A 26,678-nucleotide genomic window follows, 5' to 3' on the forward strand; every position below is an offset into this window, starting at 1 on the left:
ATACATCTTATTCAGCTTGCTTTTTAATCCACATCCCTATATATTTGAGGTAAAAATAATTTATTCCCTATATTCTAATTTAAATCCTGCATATTTAAAAAGTTTTCGAAAACAAAAACTATAAACATTCGTTTCGCTACATCTTAATAAAGAAATATTAAATGAATCGGAGTGTAAAATATCTGAAAATAAGGTTTTCTGATAATTTGCAGAAACAGCGAATAAAGCAATCCATTAATAATTCTTCGCTGTAATAATTTGCAGTATGAGCAATCCAAGTCAAAAGAGAAGTTAGAACTATATGCCTTTTAGATTCTGATCATACCTTAATGCATTTAAAGAAATAGTTTACAAAGGTAAGTGAAGAATAGATAATTCGTAAAAAAATATTCAATGACTGTATTATATGTAAACTTCATACGATAAAAACTGGAAGCTAGATAGTACCCCCCCCCATTACCTTCTGAGAGAATTCAAGAACATTTTCCATTTAATGTGCCTGCTGTGGACTTTGCAAGACTTTTCTTGCGTGTAATTCTGTACTAAGCGTCATTTAATAATATTTATTTATGCTATCACTAGGGCAGTTCATTTTAAATTGGTTCTTAATATGAGTACTGTTTAGAGATATGCGATGCACGAAGGTAGAACCTGGGACTTTGTGATTAGCAGTTCAGTAACTAAACCATTATACCAAAATGATCGTTCGGGTAGAAGAGTTGTTAACTGGCTTATATGCTATTCACTACAGTACTCTATCTCCAGTGAGTCGGAAGTGAGACGAACGATATGGCTGTTGAGTGGTGATGTATTGAGTAGCTGTTGTCTAAATGGGCCTGTACACAGTTGATTAGCGCCAAGCGTTATGGCGAGCGTGTGTGGGTGCTGATGCGCCAAGTGTGGCGACTTTGGGTTGCTGCGTCAAGTGAGTCTGACGGCTTTGATTGCGGGTAGATGGCGCCACAACAGCTGTACGAAGGTTGTAGGTTCATCGTCCGAGGTCACCAATGAAGCGATATGTGATGTGCGAAGGATAAACCTGGGACCTTGTGGTTAGCAGTCCAGTAACTAAACCATTATACCAAAACGATCGTTCGGGTAGAAGAGTTGTTAACTGGCTTATATGCTATTCACCACAACTGTTTCATTTTTATCAGGGGTTTTTTTAGACAATTCATTTCTTGTAGATATTTGTGTTCTGTTCTATATTCTGCTAATTCTAAAACATTTTATAAGGTAAATTGTAATTTAGGAAAATGTTGGAATTCTATTAACAAGACTGAAATTAAAAATATGTTTGTTCCAAAGGATTTGAAAATTTATTTTTGAAAAAGCTCATACTGGGGATGCTTCTGGGAGAGAAATATACATACGATTAAAACTTGCTTAAAAAGAATTATTAGTAAATCATCCCTTTCTTTTATGGAATTTCCAATTGTAATTTTAAAACTGGAAGAAATGGTTAATTCCAGGCCTATCGCATATCTGTATTACGAACCCTCGGAACCCTTTTTCCTCACTCTTTTTCATTTTCTAGTAGAAAAAAAAAATCAGTCTTTACTTGTTATGCAACCTAAAACTGAGAATTTCAATATAAAAAGAAATTCTTTGGTAACGAAGTTTAAAAATAAACATACTCTTGAATCATTTCTGAAACAGGCGAAGAAAAGAATATTTTCTTAGTTTATGACAGAGGCGACGGTAGCAGGGGGGCAATTGCCCCCTGTCGGGAGTCTCTTGCCCCCCCCCGTCGGCGAGGAGAGATTGAGAGTTTCGTTGCCAAAAGTGTTCCCATTTTAGGAAGGTTGTAGAGAGTAGCGCATTATCGAATATGATTATTTAAAATCCACCTTAGTTAATATATTGTAAACAGTTGAAGTATCCCCAGTAACGGTTAAACTAATTTGACTGTATTCGGCAAAATAATGAATAGGGTGGTAGGGTGGCCAATGAATAGGGTGAATAGGGTGGCCAATAATATACCGTATTTTGCGGATAATTTTTGATAGACCGAACTAAGAAATGAATGCAATGGATGTCGAAGATGTTAAGTTTGTAGATTTTCAGACATCTGATTCAAATGTCGTTCATCAAGTTTTTAATTTGTACTACTTTTGGTAATATAACCGACAAGGTAACAAGTGAATAAGATACCGACAAGGTGATATTCTCATTTTGCTGGCAATTTTTGGTCGGCCGACTATGAACTCAATGCGGTGAATGCCGAAGACATTAAATCTGCAGATTTTCAGACATTTGATTGAAATGTCGTTCATTTAGCTTATAATTTACACTTGATTTGGCAATATATCAGACAAGTGAATAAGATATCGCTTTCTGCAGGCAACTTTTAGGCGACCGACTATGAACTGAATGTCGAAGACTCTATCCACAGATTTTCAGACATTTGATTCAAATGTCGTTCATCAAGTTTTTAATTTGCATTACTTTTGGTAATATAACCGACAAGGTAACAAGTGAATAAGATACCGACAAGGTGATATTCTCATTTTGCTGGCAATTTTTGGTCGGCCGACTATGAACTCAATGCGGTGAATGCCGAAGACATTAAATCTGCAGATTTTCAGACATTTGATTGAAATGTCGTTCATTTAGCTTATAATTTACACTTGATTTGGCAATATATCAGACAAGTGAATAAGATATCGCTTTCTGCAGGCAACTTTTAGGCGACCGACTATGAACTGAATGTCGAAGACTCTATCCACAGATTTTCAGACATTTGATTCAAATGTCGTTCATCAAGTTTTTAATTTGTACTACTTTTGGTAATATAACCGACAAGGTAACAAGTGAATAAGATACCGACAAGGTGATATTCTCATTTTGCTGGCAATTTTTGGTCGGCCGACTATGAACTCAATGCGGTGAATGCCGAAGACATTAAATCTGCAGATTTTCAGACATTTGATTGAAATGTCGTTCATTTAGCTTATAATTTACACTTGATTTGGCAATATATCAGACAAGTGAATAAGATATCGCTTTCTGCAGGCAACTTTTAGGCGACCGACTATGAACTGAATGTCGAAGACTCTATCCACAGATTTTCAGACATTTGATTCAAATGTCGTTCATCAAGTTTTTAATTTGCATTACTTTTGGTAATATAACCGACAAGGTAACAAGTGAATAAGATACCGACAAGGTGATATTCTCATTTTGCTGGCAATTTTTGGTCGGCCGACTATGAACTCAATGCGGTGAATGCCGAAGACTTTAAATCTGCAGATTTTCAGACATTTGATTGAAATGTCGTTCATTTAGCTTATAATTTACACTTGATTTGGCAATATATCAGACAAGTGAATAAGATATCGCTTTCTGCAGGCAACTTTTAGGCGACCGACTATGAACTGAATGTCGAAGACTCTATCCACAGATTTTCAGACATTTGATTCAAATGTCGTTCATCAAGTTTTTAATTTGTACTACTTTTGGTAATATAACCGACAAGGTAACAAGTGAATAAGATACCGACAAGGTGATATTCTCATTTTGCTGGCAATTTTTGGTCGGCCGACTATGAACTCAATGCGGTGAATGCCGAAGACATTAAATCTGCAGATTTTCAGACATTTGATTGAAATGTCGTTCATTTAGCTTATAATTTACACTTGATTTGGCAATATATCAGACAAGTGAATAAGATATCGCTTTCTGCAGGCAACTTTTAGGCGACCGACTATGAACTGAATGTTGAAGACTCTATCCACAGATTTTCAGACATTTGATTCAAATGTCGTTCATCAAGTTTTTAATTTGCATTACTTTTGGTAATATAACCGACAAGGTAACAAGTGAATAAGATACCGACAAGGTGATATTCTCATTTTGCTGGCAATTTTTGGTCGGCCGACTATGAACTCAATGCGGTGAATGCCGAAGACATTAAATCTGCAGATTTTCAGACATTTGATTGAAATGTCGTTCATTTAGCTTATAATTTACACTTGATTTGGCAATATATCAGACAAGTGAATAAGATATCGCTTTCTGCAGGCAACATTTAGGCGACCGACTATGAACTGAATGTCGAAGACTCTATCCACAGATTTTCAGACATTTGATTCAAATGTCGTTCATCAAGTTTTTAATTTGTACTACTTTTGGTAATATAACCGACAAGGTAACAAGTGAATAAGATACCGACAAGGTGATATTCTCATTTTGCTGGCAATTTTTGGTCGGCCGACTATGAACTCAATGCGGTGAATGCCGAAGACATTAAATCTGCAGATTTTCAGACATTTGATTGAAATGTCGTTCATTTAGCTTATAATTTACACTTGATTTGGCAATATATCAGACAAGTGAATAAGATATCGCTTTCTGCAGGCAACTTTTAGGCGACCGACTATGAACTGAATGTCGAAGACTCTATCCACAGATTTTCAGACATTTGATTCAAATGTCGTTCATCAAGTTTTTAATTTGCATTACTTTTGGTAATATAACCGACAAGGTAACAAGTGAATAAGATACCGACAAGGTGATATTCTCATTTTGCTGGCAATTTTTGGTCGGCCGACTATGAACTCAATGCGGTGAATGCCGAAGACATTAAATCTGCAGATTTTCAGACATTTGATTGAAATGTCGTTCATTTAGCTTATAATTTACACTTGATTTGGCAATATATCAGACAAGTGAATAAGATATCGCTTTCTGCAGGCAACTTTTAGGCGACCGACTATGAACTGAATGTCGAAGACTCTATCCACAGATTTTCAGACATTTGATTCAAATGTCGTTCATCAAGTTTTTAATTTGTACTACTTTTGGTAATATAACCGACAAGGTAACAAGTGAATAAGATACCGACAAGGTGATATTCTCATTTTGCTGGCAATTTTTGGTCGGCCGACTATGAACTCAATGCGGTGAATGCCGAAGACATTAAATCTGCAGATTTTCAGACATTTGATTGAAATGTCGTTCATTTAGCTTATAATTTACACTTGATTTGGCAATATATCAGACAAGTGAATAAGATATCGCTTTCTGCAGGCAACTTTTAGGCGACCGACTATGAACTGAATGTCGAAGACTCTATCCACAGATTTTCAGACATTTGATTCAAATGTCGTTCATCAAGTTTTTAATTTGCATTACTTTTGGTAATATAACCGACAAGGTAACAAGTGAATAAGATACCGACAAGGTGATATTCTCATTTTGCTGGCAATTTTTGGTCGGCCGACTATGAACTCAATGCGGTGAATGCCGAAGACATTAAATCTGCAGATTTTCAGACATTTGATTGAAATGTCGTTCATTTAGCTTATAATTTACACTTGATTTGGCAATATATCAGACAAGTGAATAAGATATCGCTTTCTGCAGGCAACTTTTAGGCGACCGACTATGAACTGAATGTCGAAGACTCTATCCACAGATTTTCAGACATTTGATTCAAATGTCGTTCATCAAGTTTTTAATTTGTACTACTTTTGGTAATATAACCGACAAGGTAACAAGTGAATAAGATACCGACAAGGTGATATTCTCATTTTGCTGGCAATTTTTGGTCGGCCGACTATGAACTCAATGCGGTGAATGCCGAAGACATTAAATCTGCAGATTTTCAGACATTTGATTGAAATGTCGTTCATTTAGCTTATAATTTACACTTGATTTGGCAATATATCAGACAAGTGAATAAGATATCGCTTTCTGCAGGCAACTTTTAGGCGACCGACTATGAACTGAATGTCGAAGACTCTATCCACAGATTTTCAGACATTTGATTCAAATGTCGTTCATCAAGTTTTTAATTTGCATTACTTTTGGCAATATAACCGACAAGACGACATATGAATAAGACATATGTCCCATTTTGTCAAAACATTTTGATCGGTCGGCTAAGAATTCAATGTGAATGGTTGTCGACGATTCCAAATTCTCAGTCATTTTATTTAAATGTCATAATGTTCATTCAGCATTTTATTTATGCTAAATTTAGTAGAATAATCAATAAGCTGTCCAATGAATAAGACGTCACATTTTTTCTGACTAATCTTTGTCCTTCGGATAAGATTTTACCACAGATAATGGAAAAAAATTGTTTTCATCACTTCGATTACCTTCAGTGGAATTATTAGAGAAATTGATGCTTTTATATTATTCATGAATAAGACGATAGATTTGTTTTCCATAATTCATCATTCAAATTCAAGTTCTAAAACTTATCATCATCTTATTTATATAATTATTACTTCCTCAGTAACGAACTGATAAATTTATTTTATTCATTTCACTATGAGAATAGTCTGACTAAAATCTAGTTAAAATCTAAATTTAATAAAACACTCTTTTCTTTTGAAACTCTTCTGAATATGCGTGCTAAAAAGAGTTATTTTGCTGTAGCCACATAATGTGAATTCATTATAAAACACTGAAGTAAGTAAATTGTAAAATTGTAAATTAAATTTATTTAACAATAAAATATCTGTTTTCTTTTGCAATCTAATTTTTCAGGCTACAATTATTACACTAAATAAATATTGTTGACTGCAGTTGACGACCAAAATAAATAAATATTTGTGCTTTGATAACTTTTTAGCTACACTAAAAGAATTTACCCAAGTATGCAATTTGTTAAATAAACAAATTACAACCTATTTTCAGACCCTCCATTCAATATTAAGACTATGTAATCGAGAACGTATCGTTTATTTATTATTTTTTTCTTTCAATTACTATTCGCGGCAAAAAATTATATAATTTCAGATGCTTCTAAATTTTTAATAGACTTTGAATAAAGATGTCTTGATAAAAAGATTATTAAAATAGTTATTTTTAGAATATTCATAAATAACACATTAACCCCATGACATACGAACTTACCTAACTTCCTACTAAGATGGCAGATCTTATTTCGGACAATTACTGTTATTTTAATCCCTAGAATAATATAAGAGAATTCGATGTAATGATACATTTTCAAGGGATTTTTGCATTTTAAATTACTTAATGCTTTCACTTAATTTCAGATTTAAAATTTGAAATTCAATAATTCCACAAGCGAGCCAGATTCGCTATTGTATATGAAGGGGTTAAGAAAACCCAATGCATGCAGCTGAGGACATAAAACTCACCTTTTTCGATAGATTGTTAGTTTGCAATAACTTTGAATTAAAAATGTACTTAATCATAAAACGCGTGCCTAAAAATGAAGATAGGAGAATTCATATTCAAGATCTAATTGTTTTTTAATAAAATGCATTGGTTTTTAAGCCAAAATATATATTTAAAAATAAATAAATGGGGGATCTAACGTTTAAGCAGTCCATTTTTCATAAGAATATTTTTCATATCTTACATAAAATAGTAAGTTTATGCATAAATTTAGAAAACATTTTCTCCAGCCTTCTTAAGAAACAATAACATTGTATCTTTTCAGCATTCTATATTGCTCGTGTTCGATCAATAGTAAATTTTTGTTGAGCACGCGCACTTATTTTCCTCGAATTCGGAACACCTTTGCAAATACTTAACAAATATTTTAGGTAGGGAACTACGCTGAAAAATCTATTTTTTTTTTGGAGAAAGCATCGAATATTTTTTATTTATTATTCTAGATTTCTAAAAAAATTTCTTTTATAAAACTTTTTCTTTCAACATTTATTTTATATAGATTCCACGATAAGAACATACATTTATTTGTTCATTTAGAATGACACACCATTCTGGCGCAATTTATGTTCCTATCTATATACTACAACCTAGATTAAAATAATAATCATAGAAAGAATATAATCATATTTTTTTCTAAAATTAGATTTCAATGCAATTAAATCTCAAGAGTCATAAAAAAATAGGCTCAAATATTAGCGATATTTTGACAGTCAGTAAAAGAAACTGAGTACAACATTTTTTTTACGAATATCTTTGCAAATTTTTAACTATGAAAGAAAGAATCAGTATCTGAATTAAAAAAAGCTAAATAATACTTTATTTTCTTTAATTAAATGTAAAATTAATTATTATGAGTTATTTTGAAGCCAAATTAGAGATATTGTGCTTGCCCCCCTGTCGGATTTGTCTTGCCTCCCCGTCGGCAAATCTCTGCCGCCGCCTCTGGTTTATGATCAGTCTTATCTCTCCACAGCCAGATTTCAATTAGCCTTGTCTATGTACGGTGCAATTTGTAAAATCTTTTCAAGAAGCCTTTTAAATTCGAAAGGCATCTTGTACAGCCAAGGAGGTAACATGTACCTGTCATAAAATGATTATTTGGAATTTATTGAGACATACTGCAGCACTGTTAGCACCGAAATAAGAAAGTTATGCCAAAATAGGTACAAAAAAATGAAAGAAATCAGGCGAAAAATTCAATTAGAAGAATGTGCACTATATCATAATAAAAACATTGTTAAAAGTTTTATGGAGTTTTCCTAATCAAAAGAACCCAAAGAAAAGATTATTTTTTAAAATTATAAACCAATATTATTTTGTTTTTATTTTACTTAAAAATTAACAAATGATATTAATTAATAGAAATATTAACATATTTAATCTTAAGAAAAATATATTATTATTAAAGGTTTATATAATTATTTATTTAATAATTATTAAAAATTTATCAATGAAAACTTTATTTTTAAAGAAATTTTGGGCATTATTTTTAAATTTAAGTTTATCATTATAATTGAAGTTTTTTTATTAGTAGTAGTATTATTTTTTAAGAGTAACAACCATTTCAGTTTCGGATGGATGCAGAACGATTCAAATTCCGGAACTCCGAAATGAATGAGTTGAACCAACACTAGTCCTCTGTTTGTATATTTCGTATTTTCCAGATTTGTCTGCCTCTGAATATCTGCTCCCTCGCGATCTCGCCTTGATATTCTCGGTCCGGATAAAAAATCAATGATTTCGAATTCAAATAAATTTCGCCAAAATGGCCAATTAAGGAAAAGATAAATTTCAAGCAAAAAAATTCGTACGACAGTCATATACACCAATCACAATCCATACTCTGGACTCGGTTAAAACTAATCCAAGGATTATGGCGCCCTTTTTGTTTTTGTTTGAGTTCCACCGATTGGATGGCAATGGCTCTAAATTGAATTTATCACGTGGAGATTGAGTTCAGAAAGGCACCTAATAAGTCGGTAAACATCAAGTGCTCACCGTTTTTTTAAAGATAAAATTAAGATTCTCTTATCTTTATTCTAGCTTAATTCACTTCTAAAATCAAAATTACCATGTCGGACTCATCCGATTTATCAGATGACGGATCCAAAGGATACGAATGTGAAGTTTGCCATAAAACTTATAAACATATGTCTTCTCTTAGAAAACATCACCTTATTCACGCTAAAGGAAAAACGTACTGTTGTGAATTTTGTGGAACTAACTTTATACGGAAAAGCAGTTTAAATAATCACGTTTTATCAATTCACAGAACCGAGAAACCTTTTACCTGCCGTCATTGCTACAAAGGATTTTCTGAAAAAAATAGTTATTTGGATCATTATCGTATCCACACATCCGAGAAACTATTTACATGCGAAGTATGTGGTGAGAAATTCATTCAGAGAAGCCAGCTAAGTTCACATTCCATAGTTCATAGTAATAATCCAAAGATGTTTGAATGTGAAATCTGCAAGATGAATTTCACAAAGAAGCAGAACTTAACTCGGCATTATCGTACTCATACAGGAGAAAGGCCATTCAAATGTGAATCCTGTCCCAAAGCATTCCATAGTAAGAGTAATCTGCAAGATCATATTCTTATTCATTTGAATAAGAAACAATTTGTGTGTGGGATCTGTAAGAAAGGATTTAATCGTAATAGTAATTTGAATCAACACTATCTGTCTCATCAAAATATAAAAAAATATGCATGTGATATCTGTGATAAAAGTTTCAGCCAAAAGAGTAATTTGAATTCACATCGTGTAATACATAGTTCTGAGAAATCTTATATTTGTGAGGTTTGTGGTACTGGTTTTAAGACTAGAAGATTATTAAATAGGCATTGTATGAAACATACTCTAGAGAAACCTCATACCTGTGAAGTCTGCAATAAGAGTTTTGCTCGTAAAGATAGCTTAAATTCTCATCTTCATTCTCATGATGTGATTGTAATAAGTGATTAATTTTCTTTTGAGTATTTTTTGATATTCTATGTACTCATGATTAAAAGATGTAGAACTCTTAATGAGCTGTTGCTGCTGAAATGAGTTGTTGGTTTTCCTTAAAAAAAAATCTTTATATTTGTCCCTTGTCAGTTTACTTAGGATGTTTTAATGTAATATTATGTGCATTCATATTTCATATGTGGCATTGCATTGGGGGGTTTTCTTCTTATATACCTTTGTTTTAAGCTCGTAAATGCTATTTTTTATTATCTGTTCACTGAATTATATTTTTAGCAACAATTTTAAATTTATGAAATTCTTGAGGGAAATAGTTTTATCCAGGGATATTTTTGATACTGTCGACGGTAGTGCAAGAACAAAACTCCATTGAATGTTTTTTAACTGTAAAAAGTACTAACTATGAGTGAATAGAAATTAATTTTTGTATTATCTGTGATAGATATTGTTACTTGTTATGTTGAAACATTTAATGAAAAAGTGTGATTTTTAAAATAAAGTATGGGAGCTTGCAATATTTCTGTATTTTAGATTCAGAAGAAGAATCAAAATAATGACGTTGAAAATAAAAATCATATATTTACTGAAATTTTGGCATCATATCTTTATTTTGAGATGTGACTACCCCTCCCCCCATCATTTTCTATTCAGAGCTTATTATTAATTGACTATGGTTTATATTTATTTCAAAATTATTATAAATTCTTATTCAAGTTTCTATGAATCAGATTCTAGCTTTTTTTCTATTAATTATAATTTTTGTTTGCATGTTCATTTCTATTACATTACAAAACTGAAACTTCATTCAATTTTGAAATAGTTTTTATGTTTTTGATTGTATTAATCATCCTACATTATAAATAAAAAATTTCTATAAGAGAACCACTATATGTTTTAATTCATTGCAATTTTTAAATCGGATATTATATCCATTATGATTTTAAAATAATCCAACTTATATTGTATATATTTACTCTTATTTAACATTAAGAAAAATTAATAGTTGTGTATTTTTAAGGCCTCTTTGTTTTATTGTCAAGCAACCAACATATATCACCAAGATAATTGTGTAATAGAGCTTGGCATAATCTGAAAAATTGTCATGTAAACTTAGAGCCATAGATACACACAAATATTGAAAAATCAACTGTTACTTTAGAGAATCTTTAGATCTGAAAATATGTGCAGCAATTATAAGAAATTTAAAACTGTTGTAAAGGATGGAGTGATCTCTTCTTAATTTGCATTATAAAAATATAATATCTTTGACATAATTCTAAATTTTTGTCAAAAAGCCTCTTTATTAAAAAATTAGCCACTTTAGAAACCAGCTGGTTTGTCTGGATTAATGCTCATTAAAATTCATTAATTATTTGAAGTAATTTGGTCTCTTAATTTTTAAGCTTCACACTTTGATAGTCATATAATTAATTCATTAATATTTTGATAATCATATAATAGTAGTCATAAGCTGTTCTGTTCATCATATTTTATATTTCTCTAATCTGTTGATTCTCATAATATTTGAACTTCAAATCAAAATAGAAGTGATTGAACTTTAATTAATACAAAAATATATTAGTGCTATAGCTAAGCATGTTTATTAAAAAAAAAAAAAAAAAAAAAAAACATAAGTACAGAAAACAATAATTTATACAATATCTCGAGAATTATTCAATAAAAATTTCTCTGATTCATCATAAAATTTAGTTTTACTTTCTAAGGGATTTAAATGATTCAAATAGTATTTTATTTTGTTTTGGTCTGTAAATATTCTTCAAAAAATTATGAAATCTAGATTTTATAGTCCTTGGTCTTAATGAATTATATTTTGTAAAATATTCTTGGGACTCCAACTTTGAAATTGAGAAAAAGTTTCTATCTTCTGCGATCAAATCTGATTGAATATTACAATTTTAAAATAATTAACATTTTCAAAATGTTAGGGCAATCAGTCTTTGGTAAATCTGGATGCTGATTGGTATATCTTTGAGACAGTTAATGGATTGGCTTAAAATCGCACATTTTTTACAAGATAGTAATATTTAAATTTTTATAACTCACTCAGTTTTAGTCACAATAGAATGGACCTTTCTTTTTATTTAAAATTCCACAGTAAAATCCTTTGGTGGTCAGTTGGTTCAATGGAAATATTGATTATATTTAGTTTTTTTTATTGTTTAAATACAATTTCATGTCCATGATTCTGCCAAATTATCAGGCGTTAAAGCCATGTTATTTTAATTGTCTCTTACATATGCTCTGTTTATTATGTACATGAACTTTACTATTGGATAATAGTTCTATAACATCATGGTAGTCTTAAAAGTGTAAATACCTGGTTCATTTATTTTACAAATCCCATGATATTTTAATTCTCTTTTTTATTCATCTTGTAAACTATTCAGATATTACACAGAATCTTTTTTAGGTTTTCAATAGTGATAAAAATCAAGTGATGAGATAGTTGATAAAACAATGTAATCTGTTGTTAGAAATCAGGTAAAAAATTATTTTTAAAAAATTTGCCAAAATCTTCCAAAATTCTTACAACTACTAACTTTGGCATTGGGAAAAAGAAATTTTTTTTTTAAAATTTTAATAAAAAGTTTAAAATTTACTTTTTTTGCAAAAATATTTTTGGAAGTTATCACAGTAAAACACTAAAATTTATCTTAATATTTAATTCATTCTAGTTAAATTTCTATTAATTCTAATTATGTTTCTATCAATTAACTAACTCCAATTAAAATTGCAAAAAAATTGCTCCAAGATCCACATTCCTGACCTCCGAGTTATATGCATGCAAAATTTGGTAACTATGGATCAAATGATCTGTTTTGTAGAGTGCCAGCACACCCAGTTCATCTTTATTATTAGTATAGATTATATTGCACACTGTACATACAAGAAAACAAAGGGTTCCATAGTATCAAATTTTACTTTTGTGTAATCAAATTCAGCATTAATAAAAAAAATTTCATTATCCGATATTATGGAACTCTGTTTTTGATACTTGTTTTTCAAAGTAGCATATATATAATAAATTGCCTCAAAAAGTTTTTTAAGGAGAGTCAGTCAATTGAGGGAATGATATTAAGTCAATATAAATTGCTCGTGTAATATAATTGTAGTGTCAATTTCTCAAAAAAAAAGAATTATTTAATTCTACTGATCATTTAACAGTAGTTCAGTTAATGAAATGTTATTTAAAATATATCCTTTTAAATTTTATTAAAACTATATTTAACAAATATCATTATCATCCTTGGACTGTCTTCAGAAAAACTTATCATAAAATTACATGTAAAATTTATTTGAAATAGAAGTTATATACCATATATTTTGCATGTATAATAAATAGTAATGGCTAATATTTGATACTGAAAATTCCACATTTAAATTATTCTTGCCAGATCTTTCTATTTGATGAAGTGTCTAATTTTAATTCTTAATTTATCCAGTACTTTTATAACTCAAATCTTATTCCATTTTCATACAGCATAAATGTACAAGTTTGTTCATTCCTCAATACAAAAATTATGTACATATGAGGGGAAAAAAAGCTATTATTCTTCATCTTCTTATGAAATCTTTGAATTTCTCCATCATTGGAGAAAAACCTTGAATTATTTAATCTCCACTTGTTATTAAATTTAATTGTTCTGTATAAAGACTATATTTATACATTTCACTGTTGCTTATTAGAAAGAATAAAACAACATTATTACACAGAATAGTAAAAATTTTATTTAAACTATTTTATCATACATATTCAATACAATGAAAATGATGCAAGACATTTGAAAATGAACAAATTCAAATATGATATACAGACAGTTAACACTCCTTTCTACTTTCATTCGTCTAACGGAAGAGGAGGAGACAGTTTGCAAAGCAATAGGAACAACATTATTTTATTAATGTTCATAATATCTTTCTAATGACATAGCTAATACATCTGTTAAAATAAAATTCATGTTTTTTAATGTTTAATATTAATTTTTATTTGATCTTTAAATGTTTGAACTCATTCATTAGTAAGATATGTAATCCCCCACATACAGGATGGCATTATATTTTTCCATTCTAGAATTTTGTTTTCAGTTTTTAAAAATTCTCAAGCATATAATATTTAGGTTAAAAAAAAGAATAAAATATACAAGTCTAACAATAATTAACAAAAGATAAAATAACTACTTAAAACAATTGGAAACAATTTCTTCAATAATTTTTAATCATTAATATAAAAGTATTTTCATAAACAGGTGCCCCCTTCCCATTTTTTTAAATTTAATTAATTAGAAAACTTATGCCTCAAAAATTTATCCATATGACTTAGTGGCAGTCTGCTGTTTTCAAAGTCCTGTTTTATGTCAAAATTCTTATTCCTTATACTGCAAAGCTTTGAATAAAAATAAATACAGATATTTAATTAGCTCTGTAGCTACTATTCCTTAGTATCAGAAAATTTTAAACAAAAACAATATACATAATATGCAGGCTATATTTACAATAGATACTTAAATGGGAATTTTTAAATTTAATAAAAAAACATTTACAAAGAAAAAAATGCACATACATTTAAAAAGTATTACAAATACAAAAATTGTTCTGACAATGCACCATATACATAAACACATTATTTATCACATATTATTCTCCCTATTGAAGATTTCATAAAGCAAAGCATTAAAACTTTAAAAAAGACTTTTTTAATAGAAACTCTGTTAAGTATTTTTTTTTTAAATTATTTCAGAATTTGAAATACATAAAAGGAAAAAATAAATATTATGTTTAGTTTTAGGACATAATATGGAAAATTTGTCATTCATTTAAATAAATATTACTTTTATTATATTTTTTAAGCTATATCTATTGAGAGATGAACAGATAAAGCATCCCTTTCCTTTCTACCATGTTTCAAATAGCTAATATGAAAGAACTGATAAAATATTTTTGAGAAAAAAATCATTAGAATTTATAATTTCTTTTATTATAGATGAAATTATTAAATTAAATAAAAATAAACTATCTAACATTAGAATCGATTTTAATTATTCTTAATTTATGGTAAGAGAATAAAATTTTCCATTTAAAAATAAATATATATTAAAAATAGGAGAAAACAAAAATACCTTAAAATTTTAATTTTAATAAACAAACTCATTTGGATAATTATTTTAATTATAATAATATCAGGATTATTTTCTGTATTTATCATCAGCAAGAACGAAATATTGTATATCAATCTGAAATATGACATGCCTATTTTCAAATGTATTTAAGGATGTGTTTATTCTAGTTACATGCTGAAATTTGAACTCAAATACTAAAGAATAATAAGGTAAAGCTATCAACTGTCTCACCAATAGCAACTCATGAATATTCACAATATAAATTCTAAAATTGCACCTTATAAGTTATTTTAACTATCAAATCTTAGACAAATAGTTTTAAAAACTAAGTAAGTTACTAATTGTAATTATCTAGATTTGTTTACAAGTAAAATAGTAATTCTCAATAAAATGGCTAATATGCAGGTAATGATACAAATCATAAGATGCCTCACAATGAATATTCTGTCGTAAAATTGGAGCCTCAGTACAGATCTCTTATATAATCTATACTGAAGTATTTCACTTAAAGCTAATTGTGATTTATTTTTTTTTAAGTATCATGAATTTAAGTATTTCTGAACTTCTGTCTATTGTCAGTTCACAGAACTTAAAAAAGAGCAATTTCATCAATATTGGCAATTTATTTAAGTATTTTTAGAAACATATATTGTTTTAAACCATGTTCATTCTTTACATATTCAAATATATATATATATAAGTACCATTAATTTGTTGCATACAGAAAACTGTAAACATAAACAACTTCCAAATTTTTCTCCATACCACACAAATATTGATACTGCCATCATTATACAAGAATTACAAATTAATAAATAATTTATATTTTTGTTACAAACCATCAACTATGCACATTTAATTGGCCCCTATTAAAAAATCAATGCATTTCATAAACAGTCTTAATGTAATAAATGAAATAAAATTACTATTGTCCAAATCGTAGAAGGATAACATTCTTAGAATTATTATTTCCATGCAATTTCGTACAATCATAAAAGACACAAAAATTAACATAATGATGAAAGTTTTATTCATGAAGTCTTAAAAGTTAAAAAGGTATTTAAAAAAACATAGAAAAATTGACTTTAGATATTTTACTTCCAATTACTTAAATCTATGTGGAGAATAAAAATAGGAACAATAAAATCATTGCATGAGTACTGCCAATCAATTTGGCTCAAAGAAAACCACGTTTGTGATTTGGCATCCTGAACCTTTTCAAGCTTCATTAACAAATATTTTGATTTTGCTTCAGATACACTGATAAACTAAAAAGGATCTGGAATAAAAAAAAAAATGAAAACATTTAAGTGTATATTATTATTTAAACAGTAACTGTTGTTAAAAAAAAGCTGCCTAAAATTCTAAATTAGTTTTAATGATAAAAAAACTAATCAAATGCAAATTCTATTCAGGAATTTCATAAATACAAATGTGTACCCAAATAAATCTCAAAGCGCTAATGTATCTTTTATTAGCCTACGAACAGCATCTCCAACAGATGGATTTGTTGGCCCAGATGTTTTGTGTTCAATCTAAAAAATAATAATAAATAAATAAGGAAGGAATATAAAAAACAACACTAATTAATACAATAAAAATGCATTAGTACCTTCAAAATTGTTTCATTTAAAACAACATGCAATATACACCTTTTCAATCAAAGATATAAAATACATGACAAAAAAATTTAACTTTCATATAGTCATCTAAAAAAGAGTATCAGAAAACAGTAGAGTTAAAAATTAATAGATAATAGAATTTTTTTTTAACTGTAAGTAAAAAATTAAATCCATAAATAAATACAAAAAATTAACTTTTTACTCTCCAACAAACACAGTGACTGGACTAGAATATTCAATAAGTTTCAGAAGTATAAAATTTTCTTCTTTTAAGGATAAGAATTTTTTTTTTTTTTCTTTTAGGTAAATCTATTTTTGAAAAGTGGGAAATAAATGCTATTTAAAGTAGTATATAGGGACAGGATAAATTTTGAAAACTAACACTGTCATGTCCTTAGAAATGTTGGAATATTTTATTTGATTTTTAAATCTGCAAACTTTCTCTTAAAAATAAGTAATGCTTCCACATTATCTCTCTCTTTTTTTATTTTTAACAAGCACCACTCTACTATTTTGAGTGTGTACAAGAATAAGGGCATAGAGAGAATTGAAACTCAGAGTTATCCCCCCCCCCCCTCTTTTTTTTTTTTTTTTTTTGCTTTTAAATCTTTAAAAAATTATTTTTGGCATTTCAATTAATTTCAATCCAATGTAAGTGATATTATTATGAGCAGAAGTAAATATATAAAATGTATAGCTATAGTCTACTTAGATAAACAAACAATTATACAAAAAGTTTTTTCCATATACAATTACAATTCTAGAGAAAATAAATATATATTTCAGTATAAAAAATTTATATTTAACAAAAGTGTTTATGCTGGCCTCCAACTGGACAGATTTTTAGAGCTACTATATCCGGCACAAATTAGAAACGCTCACTTTGAAGGGTTTTTCTTAACTTTTTAATTAGAATTTTAATTACTTAAAAGCTAAGCAAATTTCCTTTTTTTTTTTTTTTTTGCCAAAATTAACAAAAATAGTACAGCACAAATTTATTATCTTAATATTTTAAAATTCAAAAAATTATACTTTTAATACTTCAATCAAGTTGCTGTGTAGATTTTTCCACTTTTTTTTAAAAAAAAAAATTGGAAAAAGCATAATTTTCAATAATAGATTTCATTATTATTATGAAAATCAAAATGTTTTCATTATTTCATCAACTATTTAATCACATGATTTTCCTCCAGTATTGAGGGATAAAATAAGGATTTAAATGCAAAATTTACATGAGGTATTAGAAATTGAAATTACTTTACTATAAAAGACAGTATGCAATTAGAAAAAGATACTTATACATTTCAGTTTTTAATGATACTAAGATATTACAGAACTAACTTCCATCAAAAAGATTCACGTGCACAATAAACAGAACAAATATAAAGCTATTAAAATAACAGTCTTGTTATCAATCAAAATGCGGTACTTAAATATATTTGCTGAATGAATCATGAATTCAAATAGAACATAAAAGATTTAATTGAAATTAAACATAACTAATAATCTGAGTGAACCAATTGATCACTAGCTAACACTGAATAACTATAACATACACAATAACATTTATCAAAACTTAAATAACTCAATAAACACAAATTTAGAATATTTTCAACTATCAGACTTAACATTTATCATTTTTTTTATAACATAATGCTATTTTCTTTTACAAACAACAGATCAGTCAATTGATTACAACAGCTGGTACATTATGTCTACCCTTCATTTGACAATAGAATAAATACAATGAAGAATTTATTATGTAGTTTGTCATAATGTAGATTAGTACAAAGATTAGACATAATAGATATGCATACAGTAGAGTGCACAGAGTAGATTTGAGAAAGTATTTGAATTGTCGGAAAATTTGAATTTGAGATTCGGATTAATTTTCACATTTCTGACCTCTCACAGTCCGAAAAACACATTTTTGGAATTATGTCTCTCTGTCAACACAAAAACACTTTGAGCCAAATAGATGAAATTCGGTAAATGGATTTTAGATCAAATTTGTAGATAACTATCAAATTTTGAAAGAAATCCATCCCCAAAAAGTCTAACTGTCTGATTACAAATTAATAAAATAACTACAAAATGAATAGAGTGAGAAGGATAAAATTTGGTAAACAAATTTAACATCTAAAATGTAAATCTATATCAAATTTGGAATCAAATCTATTAAGGAGTTGCTAGTCTGTTTTTCCACAAGCATGTAAATACAGTAAAATAAGAATTTGGACTAAAACATAAGAAATGTTATATGTAATATAGTTGTAATTCTGAGTCAAATTTTGGTTTTAATCATTTGGGGAGAAAAAGTTGTCAAGATAACATTCAGTTTTCTGGTTAACTGCATTCCAGCAATTAATTACCAAAAACCACATGCTAACAGGCTTTATCATAACTATATAACTATTACTTATTGATGATATATGGTTAATAACATACTTTTTACTATGGAATATGCAAGAAAGTTTCAGAGAGACCACTCACTGGTTCCTTTACATTATCATAGCTGGAAGTGTTCATCTATTTTTAGAAGATTGTAGCGAATGAATATAGATTCCAATAAAAAACAGTGTTTCCATATTACTATTTTAACATAAGGTTCAAAGTTTCTTGCACATTTATTTAGTCTCTCCCTTTCTTTTTTTGGGAATATATTGAGCCCTTATTGCAAATGATCAATTATCAACAATAATAGATGCTTATAATTAACGAATTATAAGCATTTGTTGAAATTCCACCAAATGCTTAATGTCATTTCCAATCCCACTGACTGATTAAATACTTTGTCAATAATTATTAGCACTGATAATTTTTTTTGATTTTACATTTGTATACATTTTGATATGTTATTTATTGTTTCTGTAATACTCATTTTAAAATGTACCTGCAATTTTAAGGATACTTTAATTTTTATAGAAATATTCTTCACAAGTCTGCATTGAATTTCCAATCATCCATTATTTTAAAAGTTTGTAATTTTTATTAAATAAAAAATTTTTTAAATGTGCATAGTTTTCAGTTCTAACCAGATAAAAGATGTTAATCTACCTTTTACTGTTTATAAGAGCAGACCATTTTGAAATGGGATATTTAATCTTCCATTTGACAGAATATTGTACTTATGATATATTTGAATAAGAATCTTCAAATAGCATTACTAAATTCAATTTAAGTATTTTCACATATCTGAGTGAGTAATGAATGCATTTTGCTATAATTAATATTTTATTCATATCCCATGGAGTAAGAATGAAATAATAATTCTATTATTTAATTTCTTTTCTTAAAAAAATTAGTGAAACATAAAGCTTTGAGAAGAATTGATTTAGAATTCACTTGAAAAGAAAACTTGATTAATTTGTCTGGAAGTAAAATAAAAATCCACAGTAAAAAAATAAAAACAAAAATTTATGCTACATTTTGAATAATATGCTCAACTTACTTTAAATAAATAAGGCTGGACATCACGATAAGATGTATCAAAATATAAATTAACATTAGCTTGATCAGGAATTTTTGGTACATAGTCATATTTGTTCATTGCAGACACTATATCAAAAATTTTTTCAGCCAGTACATCACCCATCTTTTCCCTATACACTTGTCTCTCTGCAGGAAGTAAGAAAAATTAATTTAATTAATAAATATATATTATGGTAACAAGCAAATCATGTTCTTAGAAATTTCACATAAAAAAAATTGATAAAATTTATAAATGTTAAAAAAAAAAAAATGGAACATAAAATTAGAACAAATAAGCACATAAAAATGCTGCTTACCATGTTCATTTGGCAAAGTTATAACATTAATTTTTACAGTCCAAACTTCCCAAGCAGATATAACTTCAGGAGCAATATACCATGGGCGTTTTTTCTGATAAAACTCCAAGGATATCTTAAGTATAGAAAAAAAATTAGTGACATCAAACAAAAAAAAAAGACAATTTAAGAGTTAAATAAATTCGAAAAATAAAATCACATGGTAGTGAAGGATATTTATTACTAATATTTATTCATTTTTCAAGAATGTAATGACAATAACTTTTTTAAATTCAAAATAACAATTATTTATATTTAGTTACCAGAATTCAAAACTTATTTACATATTTAAAAATCATTTTTCAAATTTAAAAACAAATACTTTATTTTTTATCCATATGAAATAATATAAAACTAATCAATTTTGCTGTAAATAGTTTCATTACCACTCTCACTAACAGCTATAATCATCCAAGTTTTAACAACAATTACAAAATTAATAGATGACTATGGTTTCATTCTCTGTAATTTTTCACTTTATTTGCAATATATATGGAGGTGATACTGATATTATATGCCCAAAATATCATGTAAGCATATAAACCCAAATTTCTCTTTAACAAGAAAGTGACACTCGAACCACATTTTAGAAATAAATCTAAAAATCTGTTATTAATTGTTTCAGATAAATTATCATCTAATAATTCATTTAAATCAAGCAAAGAATATTTTTTTCTTTAAAATTGTTACCATTCTATATTTTATAATAAAAGATTTGCTGATACCATCAACTCAAATTTAGAATTATTCTCCAAAAAGAGTTCTACTAGTGTATCAAAACATTACTGCAAAATGATAAATAAATAAGCAATAAAGGATAAATTGAGAACTATAAAATATTCATACTAGGGATATTTTTTTATGTAAATACTAAAATTCAGCTGCTGCAGCATTTGGGTTGCCATTCTCATGCAGCAAAGATTTCAACAAATACAGCAGTGGCAATTAGGAATCTGCATCTGTTATCTAGATGCAAATATATTTTATAGGAGAATATGACTACTTTTTACTAATTTGAAAGCAAGTTCAAGCAATTTCAATTTCAGAGTGAAAAATCATATGTAATGTTCTTTGAAATAGGAAGGGGTTGTTGAATCATGGCGAAGCAATAAATTCTGAGACTTCGTATAAGACTTTAACTAAATTATACAATCCAAAGCAAAGGGAATTGAATATTGAGTAAAGAGTTTGTTTTGCTTTATGACAATATCTATTCACAAATGTTTAATTATATGCAAGATCTCATGACATCATTTGGATAGAAACAACTTAATCATCCTCTGTTCAGTCCTAATATAGAGCCTAATAATTACCATTTGTACTTGTATTAGAAAAAAAAAGCATCTTGATGGTCAGTACAACAATGATGATAATAACCTGAAATTGATTGTGTTGCTGTGGTTATTAAATCAGTCATCTAATGTCTATGCGGATGGAATTAAAAAACTGGTTTACAATATGACAAGTCCTAATATTGGTAGAAATTATGTTGAAAAATAGATTTTAAATTTAACAAAGAAAAGTACAATTATGTGTTCTTAAAAACACTTTTAAAAAACTAAAATTTCAAAACACTTAAGAAACATTACTGAATGATACACTTACTAAAAAAGTTCATAATCAGTTATAACTAAGTTATTATTTTACAGTAAACTATAAATTAATTTATAGAAATTAAACTACCTGACCACTGTAAGGACCTTCTTGACTTCTCAAAGCTGTAGAGAAAGATTTTATTTCTTGTGAAACATACTTGTTTAATTCATCAGATGCACACCTAACCTAAAATTTTATTTTAAATATTGAATGTCATGTATGTTAATAACAATTCAAAAATTTAGCAACTACTATGGGAAATCATTCTGAATTCTATACAAAATAATAAAATTTTGACTGAGAAAAAAAATTTAAATCTAAACTTACAAAACATAGAAAAAGAACTTACATATGTGAAGTCCACAAAATCACATGTAACATCTTCAAAATGCATAGTGCTCACTGTATAATTATTTCCTTCATTTTTAAAATGACACTGAAAAAAAAAATATGAGGATATGAGCAATCTATTAAAAAAATTATGCATAGCTTTTTGAATATTCTTTCAGTTTGCTAATACTAGTGCTTAAGGCTTTCTCAGCTGTTACCACAAAGTTAATCCTCTGTCTCTAACGTTTTATTTTATTTTTCATCTTTAAAATACTAGTAATGCATCTGGTTGCAAATTTTATTCTATAATATATTAAACAGTTTTAATAATTTTCCCTTCATAACTATGGCAATTAGTCCTAAGAAAATGTAAATGAATATTCTGTGGGGAAAATTCAAATTGTAATGCATTACACATAGAATAAAAAATGGATATTCTGATACATACATCTATTAGATCTTGATCATAAAGGAGGGTTCAATTAGTTTTTAATTTTTAAAAAAAAGGTCTATTCTTCTTTCAAAAATTTTATTGGACAGTAACATTACTGCTTATGCTCTTAATTTTATACTCCAAAAGTATACCATGCATTCCCATAGGATAATCATAATGAAATGGAAAATTCTGTCTTCAGGAAATCTTCAATTTTCCATCACATAACTTATTAAATACAGGATTAAATTTTCATAAATTTATACTAAAGGAATAATAAGGATATTTTCTTCTTCAACAAATGTTTTGCTTTATTTCAGAGGGAGTCCCCTGCAAACAAGTATGAATTTACAGTAAAGAAAGTATATTACATAACCTAATAATTTCTGTAAAAGGTTCAATTCAAAATTTAAAATGAAATAATCTTTATTTATTTATGTATATATTTTAAAGTAACCAGAACACAACAACTAAATTCTCAAAATGTAAAATGCCTTTTACAAGATGTAAATATTAAAATGCCAAATATATCATAAATTTTTTTCATACATTTTGTATTTCATTATAAATGCTGTTTATTTTTATTGGTCTTCTTTATGTTTATAAGACAATTAATCTAGCACATAGAGTTCTAATGTAGGAAGAAAATAATTATTTATACAGCAATTAAATAATTGATAAGATGAAAATTTTGCAAGATTTCATTAGATTATATATTAGGAAATATGTGTGCAATAAATACTACAAAATAACTATTAGGAAAGTTATGTTATGGATACTAATAGATCAGTATTTAATAAAATAATTTGCTGGAACAGAAATAATAAAAAAAAAAAAATCATATTTGCTTAGAAAGTATAAATATTCCATTATATTTCAAAATTACCTTTCCTAATGTTCTATGAAAAAGAAGTGTATGAAATACTGAAGCAACAACTTCTTCCACTTGCCTTCCTTCAACTGACTACAATATGTTTTCCCAATATATATAAAAGAAAGGAAGAAAAGAAAAAAAAAAGAATATTATATAGCTAAGCAAATACTCAGACTTCTGCAAAGCATGTAAAACATAAATATCACTTATAAATACATAAATTAATAAGAACAAAACAATTTCATTTGAAAAAAAAAATCTCGGTTAATGTAATTACAACCGGAATTCCTTCATTTAAATGCCATTAGCTGGCAATATCTTAGAAGAAAAAAAAAACAATTTTAAATCTTTGGTTCAAAACAGTATTTTCAGAAAGATTAAGTTATATTTTCAAAAATTAAGAAAGCTACAATTAATAATGAAATTTACATAGTTGATATTTTTTATATTGAACAGATACTGGAACTTTTTGAATAAAAAAAACTTTCAGCATAATATTTATTAGATTGATTTCCATAGATATTATTCACAGAAAAATTGTATTGTAATCTTCTTAGTAACTATGGACTTAATCCATTTATTTAAGTAATTTACTCCAAATAAATAATTAATTCAGTATTAATGTGCAGTTTAAAATATTTTTTTTGTCATATATATCTTTATTTTAATTACAAACTTATATTTTTCATTAAAAAACAGCTAGTTCTATACATCCAGAATGAATCACTGGAACTCCAGAACACTCTTAAAGAAGATATTTGTTTGTTTATATTATGCATTAAACAGTTAATTTAATAATAATAGAAATACATAATCTTCTCAATAAAAAATATATCATAAAACAGCTAACAATTTCAATTGGTCTATCTAATACAATATTAAAGTCAATAATAGGTGTTGTACTTTTTCCTATTTGAACATACATAGTGTATACTATTTTCTAATAATAATGACATGTTCATCTCATCTAGGAAAGTCCAAGCGCTTCAGTTTCTTAACATTTGTCATAAATAATTTGAGATATTATTCATTATTATTGCATAATTAATCTTATTTGATCTTTCAAAGCAAAATATATAAATAGAACCAAATTATACGCAAGAATTTAAATCATTTTTCCATTGCCACCTTAAAAAACATTCAATAACAGTCATATTTGTTTATCTGCAGGCAATTATGTTTAAAATTGGGTCATTTGGAAGTTCCGTGCTCCTCTTACGCTAGTAAAATATTTTCTTTAAAAAAATTACTCAAAAATATAAAAAGCCAAAAATACATAGAAAGATTACATATAAATTACAATAAATATCATAAAATATTAATGACATGCTATATAACGTATTTTAAAAACACAAGGCAGTTTGCCTTTCTAAATAATCTTTCATCATCACCTATTCAAATATACTATGTGTAAAAATTATTTTGAATTATTCTATATACAATAAAAACTTAACGTACAAATTCAAAAACTTGGTAACGTGTGTTCATTGTGTTTTTAATAATGAATATTACAGTTTACAAGAAAATAGCAGCATCAATCATGTTCTTTATATATAAACCAAAACAAAACCAGAAACACAGTTTGCGCAGCAATGTTTATAAAACTTGAGCTGAGTTGAGATAAAGCTGTCAAAAAGTTTATTGACGATTGCTTTTACCTCAAGTTATTTATATATATAAATAGAAAAAAAATCGAAATCTTTTAGAAATCCCCATTATTTTTAATAAAATAAAAATAGCTGAAAGGAATTTTAATAATTTTAAATTATCAATTACTTTAATTAAATAATCAGACTTTTTCTTGCCAGTGTGGGAGGGAAGAAGATTTAGGGAGGAAAGTACATGAGACTTCGTTTGCTCTTTCATCTTCCGCAATCCTTATCAACTGTAAGAAATTTATTAGTGTTACGACAAATGTTTTGTGCCTACATTTATCTAAATTTTTCAAAGGTTTCATAAACACATAATAGAACAATTTTAAAATAACATATATAAAATTCCTGATCTTAATCTAGTGAAAACACACACACACATACACACTGAATAATTTGTCGTTCATTCTTCCTATTACTACTGTAATTTCTCTCATGTAAAGGAAGGAAACTCATCAGGATGATGTTCATTTAAATAAGATACATGCGAGACATCACATATTTCTGTTTCTTCTGGGATCAGAAACGGACATTTCCTATATAACGAGTTATTACTGTCATCAATCTAATTAAAAAAATTTGGTTGCTTTTTTTTTTCCGAAAATTTTCTCTTATAGTGACGAGCTGGAGGTCTTTTAATATATACTTATTTCTTACCAGGATTTCTAGCTCGCATTTACATGCCTTAGCTTCCGCAACCGAAAGGGGAGACTCGTAGTAGCCTGAATGATTTATCAGTAATTTGTTACCTAAAGAGAGTTGGACCTTTTCTCTCTCTCTCTCTCTTTCGGAATTCAGCTGTTAACAGCATAAAATAGGTTTTGGTACAACTAGCGTATCGATTAATATCTATTCCTAAGTAAAAACTATTAACAGGTTAAATGCAATACCGAAAAAAAATTATCGAAATGGATCAAATTCATTTTTCTTGTTGGAAAGGACATAAGTTTTGTTTTCAACATTTTAATGAGTAATTGATTACCAATTACTTCACTATCACTAGGCATCAATCTGAAAATTTTGTAAAAAGGAGAAATGCATCAACAATATCCAAGTCTCTGGAAAGGGGAGGTTCT

At 27.8% G+C, this 26,678-nt stretch overlaps 2 protein-coding genes across 2 annotated transcripts; one reads left to right on the forward strand and one right to left on the reverse strand.

The window, feature by feature from the left end:
• Positions 1–9,233: 9,233 nt before the first annotated feature.
• Positions 9,234–10,130, forward strand: LOC129971911 (gastrula zinc finger protein XlCGF7.1-like). The gene has a single exon (XM_056085889.1). It carries the CDS (start codon positions 9,234–9,236, stop codon positions 10,128–10,130), a length of 897 nt encoding a protein of 298 aa, XP_055941864.1.
• Positions 10,131–13,854: 3,724 nt separating this feature from the next.
• LOC129972574 (autophagy-related protein 101-like) lies at positions 13,855–25,549 on the reverse strand. The gene is made up of 8 exons (XM_056086766.1): positions 25,409–25,549; positions 23,963–24,040; positions 22,663–22,749; positions 22,401–22,499; positions 20,679–20,793; positions 20,342–20,508; positions 16,709–16,803; positions 13,855–16,547 (listed from the first exon to the last, which is right to left on the reverse strand). Exons 1-7 carry the CDS (start codon positions 25,436–25,438, stop codon positions 16,720–16,722), a joined length of 660 nt encoding a protein of 219 aa, XP_055942741.1. The 5' UTR covers positions 25,439–25,549; the 3' UTR covers positions 13,855–16,547; positions 16,709–16,719.
• Between the last annotated feature and the right edge of the window lie 1,129 nt (positions 25,550–26,678).

The sequence above is a fragment of the Argiope bruennichi genome, chromosome 6, assembly GCF_947563725.1.
Source record: "Argiope bruennichi chromosome 6, qqArgBrue1.1, whole genome shotgun sequence".
NCBI lineage: Eukaryota > Metazoa > Arthropoda > Arachnida > Araneae > Araneidae > Argiope > Argiope bruennichi.